The sequence below is a fragment of the Gallinula chloropus genome (assembly GCF_964237585.1).
Source record: "Gallinula chloropus genome assembly, chromosome: 6".
In the NCBI taxonomy this organism is placed as follows: Eukaryota; Metazoa; Chordata; class Aves; order Gruiformes; family Rallidae; genus Gallinula; species Gallinula chloropus.
The window spans coordinates 10312391-10333926 of record NC_140091.1 but is presented as its reverse complement, the minus strand read 5'-3'; the positions used below and the strand labels follow the sequence as shown (position 1 = coordinate 10333926).

The window sequence follows — 21536 nt, the reverse complement described above, 5'->3', positions numbered from 1 at the left end:
GGCTCTTCACCCCTCAAAAGCACCCTAACATGAAGCTCCCACCAAAGCACTGTCTGGTGCAGCACATTCACTTCTTCCCTTACCAGCACACTGTTCTCCCACCTATCATTACTGACCCTTTTTCCCCTGGGAGTCAATACATATGGCCATGAATACAGTTAGTTTGTTCCCTGGCAATGTAACTCAAGCAATGCTGGAGCCCACAACAGTGTGTTACAGCAGAGAACCTCATGCCAGACTCTTACCCTACAAAAACTAGAAGTTCAAGGAAATTAGGCTCAGTTCAAATTTGAGTCTTAAGCCATCCTGACACACCTTACCCTGACATTAAGCTACGAGGCAGCAATCTCCTTTCAGGGAGTGGTCACATCCTTAACTAACCACAACTGGATGTGAAATAGACAGCAGCAGCCTCCCATGAAGAGCATGTTGCCGGCTTCTTGCTATGTACATCCAGGGCCCAGGCAGGTCAGTGTGTGGCCAGACAGAATCCTGGGCCCTGTGGGAAATCTGCTGAGCTCCATTCCTGAACCCAAGGCAGCCTCCCATGCTCTTCCAGAGCCTAACAGCTTTCTTCAGCTACCCTGAATCTGTGAACCAGGCACACGGCACAAAAGCCTGCACTTCAGCAGTAGCCCAGCCATGCCACTGCAGTAAAAGCATCTCTGAGATGAGCTTTCAATATACAACCTGTTCCACCAGTCTGACTGGACACGCTAAAGAAGTTAAGAACATGTTACACAAAAGTTCCCACTACCTTAACCTTCTGTGCATATTCAGAGCCTGGCTACTCTTAAGACAACAAGGAATTAAGTCATTAATACGGGGACCTGATACTAGCAGCTCCAAGCAAAACCATTCTTTTCCTTCACTTACTTGCTTTGACTTTTTAGCCTCAATATTAGAAGAGAGTGAAACTCCCTGAAGCCCGTGTTTTTCTCCACCCCCCCTCCTTTTTTTAAACTTGGGTGGGAAGGTTGCAAATTCAGGCTCTTTCAAACATCTCCTCTGCGAGGTATTTTTATCATCTCTGAGCAAAGACCAAGAGAACTCAAACATTTAGCAAAACAAAAACAAGGCAGTGCCTGCTGCTGAGAGTTCTGACACCTGTTGCATGTGAAGCACCAGTGTGCAGCAAAGCCTTTGGGGGAAGGTCCCTGCTGAAAGTAATGTCTTAGGATAAAACATTTTGTGTTTGGCTCAATTCAACACCTTCAGGAACAAACCAGCAACTGTAACCAGTGTAAGGAGTGACTGAGTATTAGGATAACAAGCTGGCTCAGTACTGAAATTAAAGCTCTCAATGTGGTAATTAGTTTGACTGCAGGGACAAAAAGTAATAATCAACAAAGGAAACTAAAAATTAGATGTCTCCTGGTGATCTGGAATACTCTGCTAAAGCACTTGAGCTCTTTGCTAGAAGCAGCCCTTTTAAAGGCTACTAAAGTAGCCATTTAGTACCAGGTACTAGAAATTCCCACCCATTAGGTGAAGACAGTTACAGCTAAGGTTCACAAAGAGAGTCCTGAAGGGAAATGAAGTTTTGCCCCAATTCTGACTTTATTCATAACTTTATGTAGAAGGCTAACTATGCCAATGTTATGTGAAGGAGTACAAGTAGTCATTTTCTGACATCATTTCTAAGGGGTGGCTTAGCCCTTGGCAGCTCTCAGATTATTTTCTAAAAACCAAGCCCCCTCTGCACAATCTCAGATTTGTTCAGATATCAGTCTGTTTAACAGGGGTGCTTACTCAACAGAAAAACCATCCTTTTCTGGTCATTGTATCCTTTCCTGTGTCATTTTAAGAATTCAGGCTGTGTTTTAATTTGGTTCTCAGACTGGCTTGTGTGGACATGGTGCCAGTGCCAGCTGCCACCCTTTTAGCTGTCAACACACTATGGTCTTATGAATCAAGGTGAGACTTCCAACACTTCTGCAGGAGAGGCATTATCCCCATGTCAGAAATGAAGGCAGAAATTGCTTGTAAGAAGGCATGTGGAGCTGGGATTACAGTAGTATTTGCTGGCCATGGTTCTGCATTTTAGTACTGCATGTCTCCAACAAACAGATTCAGGGAAAAACGTATTACAAGTGTTCAATTTTAGTTGGGAGGAATTTTTAAGCCCTTTTTGTTTAGCTGATTGATGCTGGTAATACAAGAAGTATTAAAAGAGGCACTGCTTGTTCTGGGGTAAGCCCAGCTGCCTGCTCCTGCTGTCAGATTAGTACCTGACATCTCTGCTGACTAAAGTTTCAGGCAAAACCTTCTGGGGGGTGTGTGTGTCAGGTAATAAAATAACAGAGGCTACTTGCATTACCACTGTACCACAGAGTGAATGCCCTTCTCTCTATCTACCCAGAGGTGAAAACTATTTAAGTTTACATATTTATGCCACAATGGTGTCCATACCACGAATTACAAAAAGGCAGGCTGTCAGCAGCACGAAGGACCTGGTCTGAGGGCAGACAAAGGGAAGGGAAAGGGATACAGTATAAGATCTATCTGTCAAAGTGGCAGGTGTGTGCTTATTAACTGCTGCTTTTAATGACTGCTTCTACACTCAGCAGTGGCTGCAGCAGGAAAGTACAGGCTGTGGCAAAGTAAAACAATGCAGAGAATCACAAAGATGACAAAGTTATTTTGGAAGCAAGATCTGTAAAGGAAAAAGACAAATGCACAACTAGAAAAAACCCCACTGTTACAGTAGTTTCAAATTACGTGAATAGGTCACTTATCACAGCATTTGATTTTTATTCTTTTTACCTATGGTCACAAACCTGTTGGATTTTGATTCCCAGGAACAGAGGAGAGAAGTTATTTAGTGTCACTTTTCTATTAAGCTTTGTGGAGTATTTCAAGCTCCCAAACAGCATTTTGTATATGCTGTGAAATGATGAACAGAAATAGTGGCAAAAACGTGTTTTGTCACAGTTGCTGCTGAAATGTTAACAGATTTCTATGCAGGGCTCTCTCCATAACTCAGCTGGGAAGCGGAGGTAAGCCAGTTGCCACCTCGCCTCCTTCCAACACCAAAATTAAAAGCAGATACTGCAGATGAAGACACATGTACACACATTAAACCCCCTCAACCCTCTCAGAGCTCACTGCTTGTGCTGCTCCTTTCCTAAAGAAAGGGAGCAAGGCAGATCACACTCCTTTCAATTCTTTTTGCATATTGAAGACTCGCAGGGCAATCAGTGCATCTAATCACATCAGTTCTTGGTATCTGCACACCCTGGTAACACCAAGTCTACACATGTCTAGTTATGTAACGCTATTTAAAGCATTAGTACTTTTTTAATATATTGGAGGGAAATTCTAATACATTTGGACAAACACCAATGGCTTTCCATCCAGGTAAGATAAAAGAAATCAAAATGTGGTTTATCAGAGATGTGGCAGAACGTGCTAAGAGCATACAAGTAAAGTAGGTATAACATGTAAAGAGAGAACCTCATCATATTTCAGCTACAGGAGGGGATAGTGATAAAGAGTTTCCCCCCCTATCCCCAAACCCAAGCACTTACCTCTTTGGGAGAGGTGAGGACTGAGCCACTCGCCAGTACCGCTGGTTTGGTTACAGACACTGGACTGGTAAAGGCAGAGTCGCGGCTGGAGGAAAGCGAGCCTGGTTTGTGTTCACTCCTGTTGGCTTTCCACGGACTTGGCTATATTGAAGAGAACACAAAACACTGGCCTGGTAAGGTACAAGGAGGGGGTGGTTGCAAGTAGTAAAACAGCCATTATGTTGGCTGTTGTACACATTATTTTTCTTCTCCAAGAACAGTCTCAACAAGCTTATTTTGACTCCCATTCCCCCCCCCCAATCTTGTGTTTTCCCCAAACCACTCTCTGGTAAAACATCATTAGAGTTGAAAGAGAACATCCAGCATTGCTCTTCCCCAGCTGGAATCACTGCTGAGTAATGCAACACATCTTACAGCTATTCACTGATGGGAAGCAACAGAATCCCAATTCACATTCTGTATGGGAGCCCTGTATGCCACAAAGAAAGGGTGTGCATCACCTGACAGGAGCTTCCCCCGTGCAAGAAGCAGCTCAGAGAATATTCCTGTCCAGGCTGAGAACACCAATTATTTATTTCCTAGGGTTCTGAAAGTGTCTATCATTGCACTGACTTGGGGAAAAAACCTTGACCACCACACACCCTCAACCCCCCCTCCCAGCCAGTTCATTAAGGCACACGAGCAGTTGCATTTTTGCCCTCGATACCCCCTGCAGTATCCCTTCAAATACACCTGCAATGTGGCTGAAAGACTTCAGGGTGTTCATGACTTGGAATGTTATTCTTGACCCTCTCTTATCAACCAAGGACAAACACTGTGAAGTGGTACAAAAAGGATCCTAACAGGAAACTTTTATCAAGTAGCATGAGAAATACACCTATCAGAGCACTAAAACATACTGGTTCCTTTGACTCTAATTAGACTTCTGAAGCCAATTTCCGGTCAGTAGCACAACAAGTAATGCACAAGTGGAATTCAGTTAAATCTGAGATGCAATAGACACTGCATTCTGCAGAAGCCATTATTTCAGGATGTTCTCTCTCCACTGTGTATATTTTATTAATTTTTAAATAAATAAATCAGTAGGGGAGGCCATCAGCATTAATTCTTCCACTCCAACCTAAAAACAAGAGCAGTCTATATTACTGAATGGATTATTTGGCATTCATAGCACATACTCCAAACATTCCCTTCAAGCCTGGAACACATCCCAATATTGCCTGGGGCTACAACCAGGGGGGTAGAATTACTGTGACAAAAAAAGTTCCTCTCCACAGATCTAAAAGTCACACCATTCAGCTACCCAGCTCTTGGCTGCTGTCGTTCTCCCAGCTTCCACCAAGGGGCAGCTGAGCCAAAATCACAGGCAGACCCCAACTGCTTTCTTAGGCCGTTGGATTCAAGCACAACCACCAGAGATGAGAATCAAAGGAATCCTTTGCAGATGATGACCTCCATGGACCACCTGGCTGCCAACAATTAGCTGTCTTAGTCAAGAACGAACATGTTTGTTTCGCTGCCACCAGTTCTCTTCCTTTCAATACTGCTTGGTACAACTTAAAAACATTTCTCATTTGGTTTGCTGTGACAGCTTTCCAATGCTGCTGACTTTGTCAAAAGGAATGTTTTAATCGTGGAATCATGTGTGAGGTTGGAAGGGACCTTAAAGCTCATCTAGTGCAAAGCCCCTGCAGTAAGCAGGGACACCTGCAACAAGGGGTAGTAGAGGGGTTTTGACATCTCTGGCACTTTACACACTTAGATTTCTATAGAACTTTCTAGAGTTGCTGGAATCATGCCTCTTATCACAGCTGCTTTATGCCTGAGCCTTTAAAAAGGCATCAGTGCATGCAGGTTTTCTGCCTAAGGATACGCTGATCTCACACCTTTTAGATCTGCTATGCTAACCATGTAATTAACAAAAGTGCTGTTGATGACACTAGCAGACAATTTGAAAAAATATTTTTTTTATCCATTAGGATTTCCCCTGTGCTTGGCAGAATTTGGCCTGAATTAAGAGAATGTTCCAAGAGAGAAAGAAGCTCTTACAAAAAAGTTGTTCATCCTTGCTATTTTTCTTTTACCTTTGAAGTGTGTAACACTAATCTCTCTAATCACAGGGAAGATTTGGTTGGAATGTTGCAGCCAGCATTAGTGCTTTAATGCATTTTTGAACTCAGAAGTATTTGGACACCTTTTTAAAGAGCCACCTAGCTAATAATTTTCTTTAGCTTCTTAAATGTTTACACTATCAATCCAAAAAAGTTTCTAGGGCATATATGTAGATTCTCTGGAAAAATGGGTAAGACTGAACCTAGGACTAAACAAACCTCAACTACCTGTTTTTTCAACACTCCTGTATTTCATTCAGTAAAAGAATTATAGCACAAACCCCATTACTTTTCCAGGCTGCCTTTAAGGCCTAACTAAATTAGAGCTAAATTGCAGGATGTTACAATCTAATCTGATCTTGGCCTCAATTGTGTTTTAAACACAAAGTATTGTAACCCAATAAAGATTTTTCAAGGCAGTCACATGAACATGGTAGCACACATTCCACTTCTCTAGCACTGCTTGTTTTGTCTAATTAAGATAAGGATTTGTCTAATGCGTGAGAACACACCCATTCAAACAGATATTAGTATAGTCAGAAGAGAGGTTAGTTCTCTGGCATTTTAAGAGGGAACAACAATTTTAGCAGTAAACAGACCTCTACTGTACATGCCACTACCACAGAACCTGCTGGATTCCAACTCCTACCTGTTAGGGAGAGAGTTCTCCCTTCATCTACAGTTTATTAACTTGGTTGGAAACCCCCATACCTTGGAAGGAGGAGCTGCAGGTTTAGGAACCAAATTTTTGTAGACACTTGGGACAATGGTGGTGGCTTTGTTGCCATTTGCCAGGTGAGAAACAGGTGATGTAAATGCAGCTGAGAAGGCGGCGGCAGGATCCTCTTTTGAAACCTTTTTGATGACCAGCATCTTGGTAGGTTGCTTGGCACTAGGGGGGTTTTCTGCAAAAATAAAATGAGAAAGTCTGAAATACAAATGCTCAGTTTCCTAACAGCTTCAGTATAATGCTGCAGCTTCTCCCCTCTCAAATCTTAGATGGAACACTTCTGATTCTGAGATTATCCGCTGTTCTTTTGCTTCAGTTTTGAGACAAAGGTACTGGATAAGGACGTCAGAGTCCAATTTTTCCTCATTTAACTTCAATGCTCCCTATTCACCAAAGGGAAAAGCCTACATCAGCTAGCAGCCTTCCACCACACACCAGGTATCAGAACAGATACTGGCATTTTTTTTTGAGCCATTGTGGATCAGCTTTGTTATTTCACTAACACAGCAAAAATACTTTGCATATCTTATACCTCAAAAGACAGAGTGCTTTTACAAACAAGCACAATTAATGTTTCTTGCCAAATCAACACATTTGCAGATAGAACAATTTAAAAAATAGTAATAGTTTAAACAGCTAAAAGCCCACTAAGTTGTAATTGTCATTGTTTTTTGAGCAGAACAATAGCTACCTGACAGGCATGCAGAAATTACACAATCAGATACTACAGCAAGAAGTGGTTTTGTGGAGGATTTTTATTTTTTGTACTATTTACAGTATCTAACCCAACTAATTTAGCTGCATTCTAACTAGAGATTAACCAACTTGTATTTAGTTGCCAGAACTGTTACTCTGCTTAACTTTTTTTTTAAAGTCATAGATTTGCACACCACAGCAGAATCAAAAGAAGCCTGTTCTAAGTTAAAAAGAAATAAATCAAGCTCCAACCACAGAATTGTGGCAGTTCTGCTGTAATTCCAACATGATGATCACAAGTTAGGAGCTGATGTCTCATTCACTCAAATCTGCTCTGCTCTTGAAGTGACGTCTGTGTGAGATTGTAACTGTGCTAAGACAGGCAGCAAACACAACAGTGACATTACTGCCACCAGCAGTTTTTTTTATGACAAGACAAGCAGAGTTTTAAGTGGACAAAAAGGATTAGTGAAGGAAGACTGGGGGATGAATACCACAAAGCAGAGAAAGCTATAAACTGTCTACTTCAGTTAAGTCTTTAACATCTTTTTGAGTGGAAAAAAGAAATTAAACATCAGTTACAACTTTCTGCTTCATCTTATCAGCATTTTGTGCAGCAACACAAATACCTTTACCTACCCCATACTCCAGAAGGTGTTCCTAAAGGTTTGTTCTGGTTGTTGTGTCTTCCAGCTTCTGGATTCAAAGATGGCTGTAAAAAGACAATGCAAATGAGTATATCAATATATCACAGGTAACAAAATCATTCAGTTTAAACATAACACTTGGGTTTCTAGAAACCCAGAGTACAGGTAGATTTCTCTGAACAGCACCTGAGTTAGAAGAGAGTGCTTTGCCACAAGACATCTAAAAATTGAGCTTGTATTCTTCATGGCTTCTGCTGTATTTCCAGCAGAACTATCAGAGGGTTCAGGCTCTTTAGTCTGTGACTACATTAAGCAGATTCCACCAACCAACCAACTCACATGTAAAAGATACAGGTACACTTAATCAGCAGCTCAAAATAAAACAGAATCCACATCATCAGCCTATAAAGAATCTATTTTAATTTGAATACAATAATTCTACATTAACTAACTTAAAAAACCCCAAAGCAATACTAAGCTCATAATGTAAAGGAATAATGAACACTTACACAAAAAACACTTACACAAAAAAGCTACACATGTATTTATGCTAAGATTCAGAGCCCACTTTTCATGACAATACTGCATGCAGACTCTGTGCTTTCTGCAGACTTACCTATGATTCAGTATCAGAATTCAACTTAGTGGAAGAACTAAGGACATGTCCAAGCTCAAAGCAGAGCACAGAAAAATCTAAGCATTCAGTGACAAGTGTTCCTGATTAGCTATTCCTCTTCCCTGTCCCAAATAACTTCAGTCCAAAATAAAGCCATCCTTTTCCTGTTTTTAATGAATTCTTCATATGTTAGTTACTATGGTGACAGCATAAGTCTCTAATAATGAGCTTCTGAAATAGTAGGCATTCCTGTTCTGTAAGAGTTAGGAAAAAATGTCACACCATAGTATAAATTCCTGCCTCGGACCCTAGAAATTCCTCTGTTTCAGTGCTTCACTTTTCAGTTACAGCTCAGTTTTGCAGCAGGGGTGCTCACTCTCCAGGACAACTTTTGCAGACCTTTCAGGAAAAGCGTTGCCATCAGCCACACAGGCCTAAAATCACCATACTTAACCACAGTACACATTAGCTTCACCACTACTGCAAAGACAACACAGCTCTTCGGCAAAGCTTGTGACTGGAGAGGGTGTGGCATCCTCATCTTAAAAATAAAAAATTGGGGGAAGTAATTACAGAAGGAAAAGCTGTGCAGTTGGGAGAAGGCACTCATCAAGGTACTGAAGAAGAGAATGAAGTAGTACGTGGAAGAAGGATTTGAGCAGGACAAGCTACAGCAGCACAGCCACAATTATTACAGTTGCTTTCTGCGTTTCAACAGGCTTCTGACAGTCTGAAGAACAGGCTTGTAGAAATCCTGAATTACAGTATCCTTGAGAAATAAGATTAACGGACATCTATACACGAGCTTTATCACTGCTCTCCAGGTATTAACCACCCTGGGATGCAGGGTGCCACTCCCAGTAGAAGCTGCTGAAGAGATGCAATCACTCCCCTGGCACTTCACTGGAAAAAATCCAGCAACTTAAAGCAAATTGGCTCCTGTTACAATTTAAGTGGGACTCTAGACTTTGGCCTGAAACAGCTGTGTGGCTTTCATATATCTCACCCCAACTCCTAACTTCCTGAATAGAAACAGTGCCATCAAACTGCCACGACAGTTGCAGCTGTAAACCGCTTTCTAGAGGAAAAAAAAGCTTGGTAAGAGAGCAAAAAAGCTCAAGATGATGACAAGTGTGCACGCTACCACCAGAAACTCTGATTACTGGAGGCAACGATGGCTTCAGCCCTGAAGGTGAAGTCAGAGGAACCGCATTAGGTGCAGAGACTGAGTTACCAAAACCTTACAGGTGATGCTGACCTAATTGTACTGGTTAAGGAGAGGTTAGAGAGTACAAGAAACAAGATGCAAAAAGCAAAATACATGTTCTGTTAACAATATCCTCATCAGGGGACAAGAGGAAAATAAATGGGAAAGAGAAAGCAGAAAACATCTATTTATCTCAAAGCATTAGCATTAAGAAATGCACATGGTATAAGAAAGAAAGTCATAAAACCAAGTACCATTTGGTAAAGTTTGGAAAACTAACAGTATTCCAGTAAAAACAGAGCCAGGATGTAAGAGACTACCATACTGATAATACCATGTGAATCAGAATGCTGGATAGGAAGAAAGTTGATTAATTGGAGATACTGATGGATAAAATGGCTCAAGAAACCCTGATCCAGAGATTAGTAGTTAGGAAAACATCTCTGCTAACAAAATACTATTCTGTAAGATTCAAGACAGATGGTTGCAAAGGTCTGAGCACGTGTCATGAACAAGCTTGGGAAGGTTATCAACCACCAACATGTACCAGAATGCAGGAAACAGGAACAGCAGGCAGACTGAAGATAGCTGAACAGATGTACTTGGGAGCAAAAAAGGGCTTTGTAAGCAAAGCCACACAGTCAGTACAACTACTCTTCCTGTGGCAGAGCAAAGCATCACTTCACGGGGTTCGCTGAAGATCTGGCTTGTTTGTTAGAATGCTGTCTTCAGTTCACAATAACCATTTGGCAAAATACAGTAATGTGCCAAAACCCACAATCCAACAGGTCAGCAAATCCCAAGCACTCTGGGTACCAATTAGGATCCTGTCAGCACTGGAATAATGTTATTAAATCTGTTGTGACCTCAAACATGGAATGAAATGCAACTCTAGATCCTTGCCACCTATCAATGCTAATTAAAATGAGATCTGAAATGTTACTTCTCACAGCTGCCACTTCTAGTGAGAAGCCAGACACTTACAAAGTCTTCCTCCTCAAATTGCAACTGCTCTTTATCTTCCTTCTTCTCTTCCCTGGATTCAACAGGCAGCTTTTCTTGAAAGACAGAACTTTTCCGAGAATGGAAGTTGCCATTCCAGTGGCGATGAACTCCAGTTCCTCCTCCACCACGCTGGTTCACACCATCATGGCCTCGTGAGGGACCATGCCAGCCAGGCTGACTGCCAGAAAGCCCAACATGAGCTCCTTTAGAAACACCAGAATCTACAGAGTCGTGGCGGAGAAGGGACGGCTGATGCCAGCAGTCTAAACAAAAGGAGATAAGTATGTAAATAAAGTCCACACAGTGTGCAAAATAGTGAAAATATCAGGCTGTTTTTCTTCTTGTTAAGTCAGTGGTCATCAAGTAACCACCAGGTCAAACTTACCAAGCTACCACGTGATTATATCAGAAAACAAAACAAGCTACACAACACACATACAGCTACCACAGAAACCCCTTAAGGCCTCAGCTCATGGCATGGGAGAAGAGACTAGTGCATATTTCTTATAGGACGTTTTGAAAAGAGACATTTTTGGAAAATGGCAGTTCATATTCTGCAGAATTCTTAATTCTGGAGAATATTCCAAAGCACGTGGTCTCAGGCTGCATTTGGATACTTCCTACTCACCTCCTGCAGTTCGGAGGGGCCCATTATTGAAAAATCCATCAGAAGAGTTGTGCCTCCGACGGCTCACCCCAAAGCGGCCCTCTCCCCGTGGAAGATGCTCTCCATGTTTCTCAAAGGTGGCTGCAGGGGACTGCAGAAAGAAAAAGGTGATGTAATAAAGCATTTCTTAGGGCACTCCAGGAGCCTGTCAGTCCTACACTGACATTTTGTCCACTGAAAATACCCCACAAAACACCCCAACCGAAACCCCAGATTCCTGTCCCAGTTTTGAAGGCAGCACCCATATCTGCATTCCTTAGCCAACGACATCAACGATCACGTGATCAACAATCATGAGAATGGCACACACATCAGTGCATCCCACACAATCAGAGAGAACCTAACACACTAACCTCACCAGCTGTCTTTGCAAATACATACTGTCTGTAATGTTCATTTAAGAATTTGTGATACACAGGTGCTCATTCCCTCACTCTCTCTCTAAAGACAGGAGAGCAGACAGCGATGGAGTATCCAGTCAATTTGACCAAAACTCAGAGACACTCAAGTATGTGAAAGCAATTTTGGGCTGAAACAGCTATGGTGTTACAGAAAACATTAATGCTTCTAGCAGTATGATTCCAAAGAATCTTTCGCTCTTCACTTTCTCTCATTTATAAATAATTAAGATGTTTGTTTTAAATGGATCAAATATCCTGAAACTACTTTTGACTTTTCATATTTAAGCATGAAGGTGAAAGCCATATTCTGTATTGTTACTTGTTCAACGTTGTCCAGCATGATCTGCTTTGCTATTAAAATGTTTTACTCCACTGTCACGCACAAATAATGCAAATTGTTAAAAGTCCAAAAAACAGACTTCCTGGGGTAACCTAAGCTGCTTCTGGAACCAGATTTAGAAAGGTGGCAGCCAAGCTGTCCTCATTTTAAGGTTGCAAAAAACTAAATGAGTATGTCTGCGTTTGGAGTTCAGAGCCCAAGGGCTTATCAATCAAACTCAGCAAGGGTCAGGATATTTTCCTAAGTCAAACCCAAATGATATCCTGAATGGTAAACAAACAGCAGCTCAAGTCTTGATCCCCACAGATTTAGGGCCATTTCATTAATGATTTTCTACCTACTAAAGTCTCAACACACAGACATGGAGCTACTTCCACATCTGAACAGGAAGTTTGTTCCTCCGCTGAAGTAAAAGGCATACACTTGTTGAAACAAACATTATTTTCACCTTAGTAAGTTTCCAAAAGCCTTCTTTAAAAACACTCAAGTTGTTAAACATTTAAAATTCAACAAATTCTTGTCAAAAGGAGGGGGTCTGTACTAATGTTACCTTGGTTGACTGTGGCGTTGAGAAGTTAAGCCAGGCAGGAACAAAGTCATGCTGCGCCATTTAGGTCCAGTGTCTCCCTTCAATAAAATGAGGCATCAAACCTCATGGCCAGGATCTGCAAATGAAAAGAACATTCCCTGACTGTCATTATTTCCAACTGAAAGGATAATACAATTTACTTCCCAAAGCTTGGTCTCTACAAATAGGAGGGGGAAAGCACTGGCATTTTTCTTATTACATTTAAGCATTCTTTTTCTTGCTGACTTTGGTCCTCTGACCAAAACAGGTAAGAACTTAAATATTCCCTGTTACTTCCTGTTTACAATTAACACACCCATGAAATTCATGATAGGATGGGTGTGGAGGTGGGAAGAACACAGAACAAACAGCATACAGAAGCCATACAACGCACAGATGTGTAAAATCAAGACACAAGAGAATTTGGGATACATCCCTTCTTTGCTTGTTGTCTCAGTTTACAAAGGGATGATCATCGAGTCTGTACATTAAATATGACCAAACCAGTTGATGATGTTAGAGACAGAAAGCAGATCAGAGACCTGAAAGACAACTGTATGCCAGCTCCTGCACCTCCAACTGAAAACCATATCCAGATCCACCAACTTCCATGTATCAAGGAATATCCTACGCGTAAACTGTTTTCACAGCTAAGAAAGGAAATGGTTAGGAGCAGAATACAAGCTGGTTGAAGAATCTTAACTGGAAGTTCAACTGAAGACCAGCTGAGGCATCTCACTGAGGACTCTGAAACCAAATTCTAATGTACCTCAGCAATTTCCACTGCTCAAAATGATGAAAATGACATTATTGGTCTGTATAACTGCATTCTGCCTTTTTGTGGCAGGTTTTTCAGTTTTAACTTATGTATAATCCAGAGTTAACATCCCTGTGGAGTCAGCACAGGTGAGCTGAGTTAGCCCAGGCTGTTTCCACACCATCTGACATCACTCCCCCGTAAGAGGGGCTAGTTGGGCAGGGACACTCCTGGGTGCCTCCAGGGCAGGCCAAGTGTGGCCAGGGCATCAGATCAGTCTTCATGTCATGCATTACTCTGTGTTACCATCGGGTGGATAAGGTACTCTGTGTTACCATCACGTGGTTGTAAGTGAAATTTGCAGGGGCTGTTATTGCTCCTCTTTCACAGTGATTTTGAAAGTGATTATCCCAACCCACAGAGGTTCTGTCTGTTTCTCCTCCAGGAGGGAGCAAGTGGCGCTGAGCCACCGGTTGGGGCTGAGCCACCACACAACACTACCTAGGCAAAGAAAAAAGTACATATGATCACTTACCCTGAGTTTGGCCTCTGCAGTCCAACGTCCTCAGTTTCTGTGCTTCACTGATTTCTGCGTTCCTTCCTTCTCCAGAATGCTGTAAGGCCAGCCTTGAGGCAATAGTGCGTCTCAAAGCGGAGCACGAGAGGCCGCACTTCGTGCCAACTGTGCCCTTCACCCCCTCAGCTGCTCATTTTAACCTCTCTTTGCACTCTCACTACAAAAAAAAACCTAAGAAGGTAATTTATATTTAAAAAAAGGAAGGAACGACCACGTTCACCTCATTAAATTTTCTCTGGTCGTTGTAATACAGAAATCAGCCTTTACATTACAAAAAGGTTTGTGAAGTCTGCTTGACAACATTCAGAGCAACAGCATGGTTAATACTGAACAGATACACCCAAGTCTGCTGGATAATTCATGATCTGCAGCCGATCAACCTGAACACTCTGGAAAAAGGACGACGTTACATAAAGATGTTTGCCCCAAATGCTGAGATCTAAGCAAGAAGCATCTGCCCAAGTGCTCTTAAAATATAAACTTCATCTTTATCACATATATCTGCTAAAAAAAGGTATAGTATTTTAAAAAAAATGGATGTTAGGATATACTCTGATCTTCACGTAACTTGGTTAATGCTCCACAGAGCTAAGCACTACTTGATCTAAAGCTCAAAAGCAGGCACAAATGTTTATCTCCCCGTTTTCACCATTTACATGCTGGAACATAGGTCACATGAACAAAAAAAATGCCAGGTCCAAAAAATAATCTCTTCTACTCTGTTTTTTGTAGAATGCTGCTTTTGAAGGGACACAAATTAATCCACAAGAGCTTCTTGTTCTACAGTGGAGAGTTCACTTCTGGGTCATAGTCCTCTTCCATCAAAGAAGTGAGACAGGAACTGTAGTCACTATAAAAAAACAAACAAAACCCCATCAATACAAGTGGCATAAACATGACAAAGTATAACTAGAGAGAAGAGCAGAAGGAGAAATTGAGCAACTATAGTGCAAGTGCCAAAAGCTATTTGATCTCCGATCAAAACAAAACCTGAAGCAATCCAATTAAAAAAAGGTCCCTGAAAAGGACATTTTTGCTTTTGAATGATCACTTCCCAGATTTAGTTTACAAAAGGGCAGTACAAACCAGCTGAATCAGAACAAAAAGAAAAGTGAAGAAACTGCTTACAGCTGAAGAAAGGGATTCCACACTTCTTAGCAATTTTAAAACCTGCTCCTGAAATAATAATGAGACCTTAAGCTACAGGTAGGCTTGGCCAACCCACATGCTTCCTCTCCTCTATGTGCCCACATCATTCCTCACCTGCTCCAACACAGCCAGGCTCCCCTCTCAACTCCTCCACAGAGAACACCACCAACAAAACAATATTGACTTTTTCTGCTCTGGCCTCTTTTTCCTTGAACCACCTCACCTAACCAGAAGCAAACAGATAGGTTTAGTGCTCCTGAAACATCAGAGTTTTATTACTGCTGTGATGCCATCAGCTGTTTCTCAGGATCCCTTTAGGCATGCTTTATTATGCTTTTATATTTGACTTATCAGATGAGTTTGTTTTCCTTGTTTGGATATGCTTCCATTCTTTGATCAGGTTTGGTTTTCATTGCACTTGTTATGCCATTCTTTAATCATGTGGATTTTTTTTTTTAAGTTTATAAGACAGTTTTGATAGAGGCTCAAAATAAACACAGAGGGAATAGTAAAAGAATCACCATCTTTTTATCCTCTGGGTCATTCCCTTTAATAACCTCCCTCATTTCCCTACCTTTTCTTCTGCTGTGTGGAACTAGATGTTATTATTGCATAGAAGAGGCTGGAAAAAAAGAAACTGTTCTGTACCTGAGCACTGAGCCACGATGATATTTCTGGATGTAGATTAATAACACTCACAACCCCTACACGCTACCAAGCCAAGAGGAGGCAAAACCAGAGCAGACATGGTCATGGACAGTACTGACCTGGGAGCTTCCTGAGCATCCCACCCCACATCACAGGCTAGTAAGCATCACACACTACAAACACCAGACCTGCTAACCTATCAAGACCTGTTTTTATATTAAAGGGTAATTTTTTCCATGGTGTATAGGGACAAGCTGGAAGATCTGCTGCAGACAGCACAGTCTCCCAACCATGCTGAACTCAGCACAGGCACAGAACTCCTTGGGATGTGACCTTCTGATGCTGCTACCAAATGTTTGAGTAGCAAGTAGAAGATAAACGAGGGACAAAGTCAATGCAGTTGACTATATTTAAACAGGATTTGTTACCTTCTGCATAATTGTGCTTTTCAGAACAAACCATATAGCCATTAAGCCATGTCAAACTATTGACAGAAGTCATACAATTTAAGAAGTTGATTTAATGAGTCTTGGGAATGATTCACAGTGATGTGAAAAACAGACCTAAACACAGAACTGTTATCAGGATTTGAGGGTATGTGAATAAACGAGCACCACAGAATTACAGCTCTAAAGGAGGAACCAGGTCTGAGTACACAATAAACACACCACAGAAGTACAATACACAGGTTCCACTTCACAAAGAGAGTTCCCAGTACCTTTGGGAAAGAAAATACAACAGCAAAGTACACCATCGCTTACAAAACTCATGTTGCTACAAGGCACCTTTTTATATTTCAGCACAAGCAACACCAACGTGAAACTCTTTGCAGCCACCAATTCAGGAAAGATTCTGCAGAAGACCCAGGTCTCCTAACCTCCTGTTTTGATATCATTGTGCCAGTGACCAGGGCAGTTCATTATGGAACAGTATCTAACAGGCACATAGACAATCTAGGGCAACTCCCACATGACACTTTGGATGGATGTCCAAATCTTTCAAGCACAATGTTTGCACAATGAGTATAATTCAGGCACTGCTGATCAGAAAACTTTACACTAGTTAAAGGAATGACCTCCACATCATCTCAAACCTTTTATCAAGTACTCTGATACTTCTGTAAACTTTATTCTGAAAGACACTTGTGGGTGTCACAGTTACTAGGAGGGTGTGCACTGAGCTTGCAGTAAATTAAAGCATGAAGCTTAAATTAATCTCCACCCACTTCTCTTCAGGTGGTGTAGAGAAGGCACTGTGGATAGGTAGCAAATTCTAAGTCCTGTCCCAAACCCTTCTGAAGCTGTGATTCTGGCACGAGCAAGGGACTGAAAGCTGTATGCCAATACACTATGTGCTGACAGAGCCTGGAGCTGGCTCCATATTTCAATACTGCTCTTCAGTCATCACCTTCCTGTGCGGGTAATATCGCAAAAAGAATAAAGCACGGGACATCAAAATACAAAAACCTGCTGTTAGATGAAATTCTTGTAAGTTATACTACCACTGAAACCCTTCAGTTTCCAGATTTAGCCCCTGTGTAGGTTTCACAGCCTCCTCTCACATTCAAACCCTGCCCAATGCTACACTTTCAACCTAAGACCACTTCTATAACCTACCATGCTACTGACAACAGTAATATAAAAAAATAAAAATAAAAAAATCAAAGTCCCTTAATTACCTTCCCAAACAGCAACCCACAATAAATTCTTAAGAAAAAAAAAAGTTCAAGAACAAGAACAAATAGCATCAGGGCTCCCAGGATACTTGCACAAGCTTTTAAGCCAGACTCTGCATCACAGTTTATTGCCTGTCAGTGCTGCTACGTAAATCTGTTGAATTGTTTTGATTTTAGACACATTTACACATTTCTGCCTCCCAAATGAGAGGGAGCAGAAGTTAACTTGTGCTTTGTGTACAAGCTGATCTGTGGCTATAAAAATATCAGCCTCGATTCAATTGGTAGCACAAGAAAGCATCCAAAGTGTCCAGCCACATTCTATTCACTTTTTCATGACACTATGTTATTCATGTTATATGTACTCAAGACATGCCTCTTCCAAGCAAAGTCAGGCCATTGGTAGAAGTGTTCTGAATGCCTCTGATCATCCTCTTACTGTATCTCTTAGTTATAACAACACCAAAACTGCATAAAGTGTTCAACATTTTGAGGCATGACCAATATATATATTGGCAAAATTGTGTACCTTTTAACCTTTCTTTCTACTATCTAACATTGTGGGGTTTGTTTGCTTTTTTTATTATTACATGGAACTGAAATGACCTTTGCCAACCCCTCAATAATGATCAGAGCAAAGATACTCCTCAAAGTACAGGTGGGTTCTTTTCTCTGCTCACAGACATGAACATGTCTGTGGAGTAAACACACATTCCCTGAAGGCAAAGTTCCCAATCGTTCCCATCCTACATTTACAGTTCAGTTGATCGGGTATCTGCTTTGCTATGGAAAACAGCAAGGACAAAGATCATCCCTGGTAGCCACTCCCAGTTCCAGGAAAACAGCAAACAGAAGTGCCTGTCAATGCAAATTTAATTCTCTCTTTTTAAAGGAGTTCAAGTTTGACTTATGTCTGGAAACACAAATCAGAAGAGAAAACAATAATAATACTATCACTAAATTAGATGTTCTAGAAAGGCACACCTCCTTTCAGAACAATTACATTTGCATTAATGAGCTCTGGTGAAGAAAAAAAGATTGTCTGTCAGCTACCCCAAAATACTCTTTCAATGATCAAAATGCAGAAGCCTTTGACAAGTAATATAAGTACATAAAAAAATTAAACTCTGTTCACAGCACTTGTGTTCTCCTTGTTAATGGCACAAGTGAAAGAAATGGTATTTATCACCAAGTTAAACAAGTGAAAATTGTCAGATGCTCTTTTATATCGCTAATTTCACTGTGTGTTTGTCTAAACAAATATTAAAACTTTGACATGAAAATGGAAAGACCACATAAGCATGCCCCATGGAACAGAGGCAGCACAGACTATGGTAAGAAAACATGCAGAGCCCAGGACAAAGCCCCATCCCCTAACACACCATGCATGAAGCGTTCCTGCTGCGTTACAGCTGACTACAGTTGTTTTAATCCTCCTGTTAACTGCCATTTCTACTCATAACAGACTTGAGAAGAGTTAATCTCTGTATCAGAGAGCTTCCAAAGCTTTGATTCTCAGGTTGAGCTTTCCATGTACCTGACACACATATGACGTGGAGCCTCTAGCAAAACAGCAGCATAAAAGGAAACTTTCACCCTTCACTATATACTTATCAACCCAGCTAAGAGCAGCTGTGAAAGGTCACAAGGACAACATCTGTCTGTCCCATCACCATTTCAGTTCACTGCATTTCTACATATTTTTTCCAAGCAGAACATGTTTATTTCAAAAAAAGTCATTTGGTTTTTGAACTGGCCAACTCAATTTGGGATTTCAGTAATATCCCTAAAGATCACATGTCAGCTGGGTTGCAAAAGCGTTCAGAAACAATCGTGAGCAATTTAATGGATGCTCAAGGCAGATCAGAAGTTACTTCCCTCATCAGTTTTCTTCCTGTACAGTTCTTTTAAAGTTATTTATTTCATCAAGTGGATATGCCTAAACATACAGAAGAAACCTTTCCACTAAGCTACTCTTCAGAGCAGCATCATTTGACAGGCGTATGGTAGTTTACAATGAAGAGTTAATACCACATGCATTCACTAAAATACAATCTCTTTCTAACAACTCTTGATTCATTCAACACATGCACAGAAACAGCGAGTCACAGCCTGGGGCCCAACCTAGGAGGAGTCAAAAGCATGCCACTCATTTCCTTAAGGACAGCAAAAAGCCACACGAGGAATTTCATTATCCTGTTTTCCAGAAGAGCAAAACATGGCTTGGTCTTACTATTATTAGAAACATTTTATTGAATAAGGTAATCATATTTGGGTGCACAACCCTTTTAAAATAACGTAATTATATATCTTGCTTCAACCTTGCATGTGTTATTAGCCCTTACTATAAAAGACACAAGCACAGCATTACTACTTCAAGAGCTGTCAGAACAGCTGGCGAGCTACATCTTCTTGAGATCGTTTATTTGCAGTTAATGGCACATTCACCTACATGAAGTATCTACAAAACAAGCTTACTTTCATTTTCTTTCAGCTTCCACCAACACAATTGTCTAGACACACCTCCAGCCTGTCTACAGGACTGAAATATGGTACCTTCTGAAACGACAAATGTAGATGTTCCAGAATGGCACGTACAACTGGTACTGCTCACACACCTGAGCCATTAGGCACCATAATGACTGTAATACACACCTCTCATTGTTTCTTTCCATTGTGCCACACAAGTACCTAGCCCTCCCCTCCCCCCCCCCCCCCCCCAAGTGTTTCTTGAACATAAAGCACAGTTCTATCAATTAAAAAGACTGGGGAAAACACTATTTAAATTGTTTCTGGCTGCTGAAAAATCTAGTATCTAAAAAAGCAATGCATCACTCGTGTGGGATTTTATGGAATTATGGAAACATGAGCCTGTTAGAAGACTAAGCAATGGATTAAAATGTTCAGAGTACCAAACAAGAATTCTCCCAGATACAGAAAGATAGTAAAAGTTCTTGTGAAAACCAGCTATTACTTGCTGACAGACTAACATCCTATTTTCCAAGTTTAGGGCAAAGGAATCTATCTTGCAGAATCATCAGAACTGTTTTGCATTCTACAAACAACACTGCAGAGCTATATATTTATCTATATATTAACTGTTACGTATCTGGTCACTTTTGCAAACCAGATTAACAACTTCAATGAACTGAAAATAGTTTAAGAAAAATCCATACAGACACATCTATACTCTAAACCCCTTTTGTCTACTGCCAGTCTCATACAAAACTGCTTCTCAAACAACCTGTCCACTCGCCTACTTACTTTCCATTTCTTGAAGGTCACGTTGACCCAAATCCTGCCTCGTTCAAAATTTCTGGAACAAACATACGCACCCACACAACCAAATACCTTGCAAAGCCTGAACAGCCCAGGCTTGTGAACACATACTGACAACTGGAATGCAGCAAGGTCTGGGTAAGGAGATGATTGTTTTTCTTTTGTAACAGCAAGATACAAAGGGTATATGATACTAACAATCAAATCACAGAGAAAAGTGACATCTAGGACTGTCATGTAAGGAAGATTCTCCATCCAGTAAGAAAACAGTATCAACAGAAACAGCACCTTTAGCAATGCTATTGATTGATGCCTGTCCTCCCAGCCCCAGCTGATCTGAGTTTCTGCCAGCAAGGCTACCACATCACTGCTGGGTCAACAGTTATCAGGTGGTAAGATGATCAGGTGATAAACTGATAAGGTGACCACAGACCCCAAAGCCAACAAGACCGCCTCTGGAAGCAAGGTGTATTTTACACAAAAGCCCAAGGCATGTTTTGGAAATGAAGGCTTGTGGGGAACCTGTACAGAAGCCTGCATGTAAGATGATAAGGCTCTGAACCTCAGCCAGCAAGTGCGACACATCGCAACCGAACCGTGCCAGTGGGTTTCGATGAGTTTACTTTGAGTACCAAGATAAGGGAAATTTTAAACATGTAAAATCTAAAAGGCTCAGCTCCTTGTAAGCACTGAACGGGGACAGCACAGTCGTTCTCAATACTATGCCTACCAACAATTATTCCTGGATATTATACACTGGCAGTACTGTCACCCCTTACTCCTCTCTCTCGTGCCTCTTAAGATTCCACTTCCTTCCTGTGCCCCTTTAACAGCCTTTCATACTGTTTGTGTTAGAGAACTGTGGTATTTACCTGAAATATTAAAACCTGCTCACTGCTCTGTCCTGCTCCAGGGTGTAAAGTTCCAGGGATT

The 21536-nt window shown here is 41.2% G+C and overlaps 1 protein-coding gene across 1 annotated transcript in view; it reads right to left on the bottom strand.

Moving 5' to 3' along the window:
• The window catches only part of GPBP1L1 (GC-rich promoter binding protein 1 like 1), a 32968-nt gene that overhangs the window by 3733 nt on the left and 7699 nt on the right, over positions 1–21536 (bottom strand). Inside the window, exons 2-8 of the mRNA XM_084266234.1 lie at positions 13811–14702; positions 12501–12615; positions 11171–11300; positions 10522–10805; positions 7707–7779; positions 6353–6546; positions 3531–3671 (exon numbers count right to left, since the gene is read on the bottom strand). Of these exons, the coding sequence (XP_084122360.1) occupies positions 3531–3671; positions 6353–6546; positions 7707–7779; positions 10522–10805; positions 11171–11300; positions 12501–12560 (882 nt within the window). The 5' untranslated portion in view covers positions 12561–12615; positions 13811–14702. The remainder of the gene's footprint in view (positions 1–3530; positions 3672–6352; positions 6547–7706; positions 7780–10521; positions 10806–11170; positions 11301–12500; positions 12616–13810; positions 14703–21536) is intronic.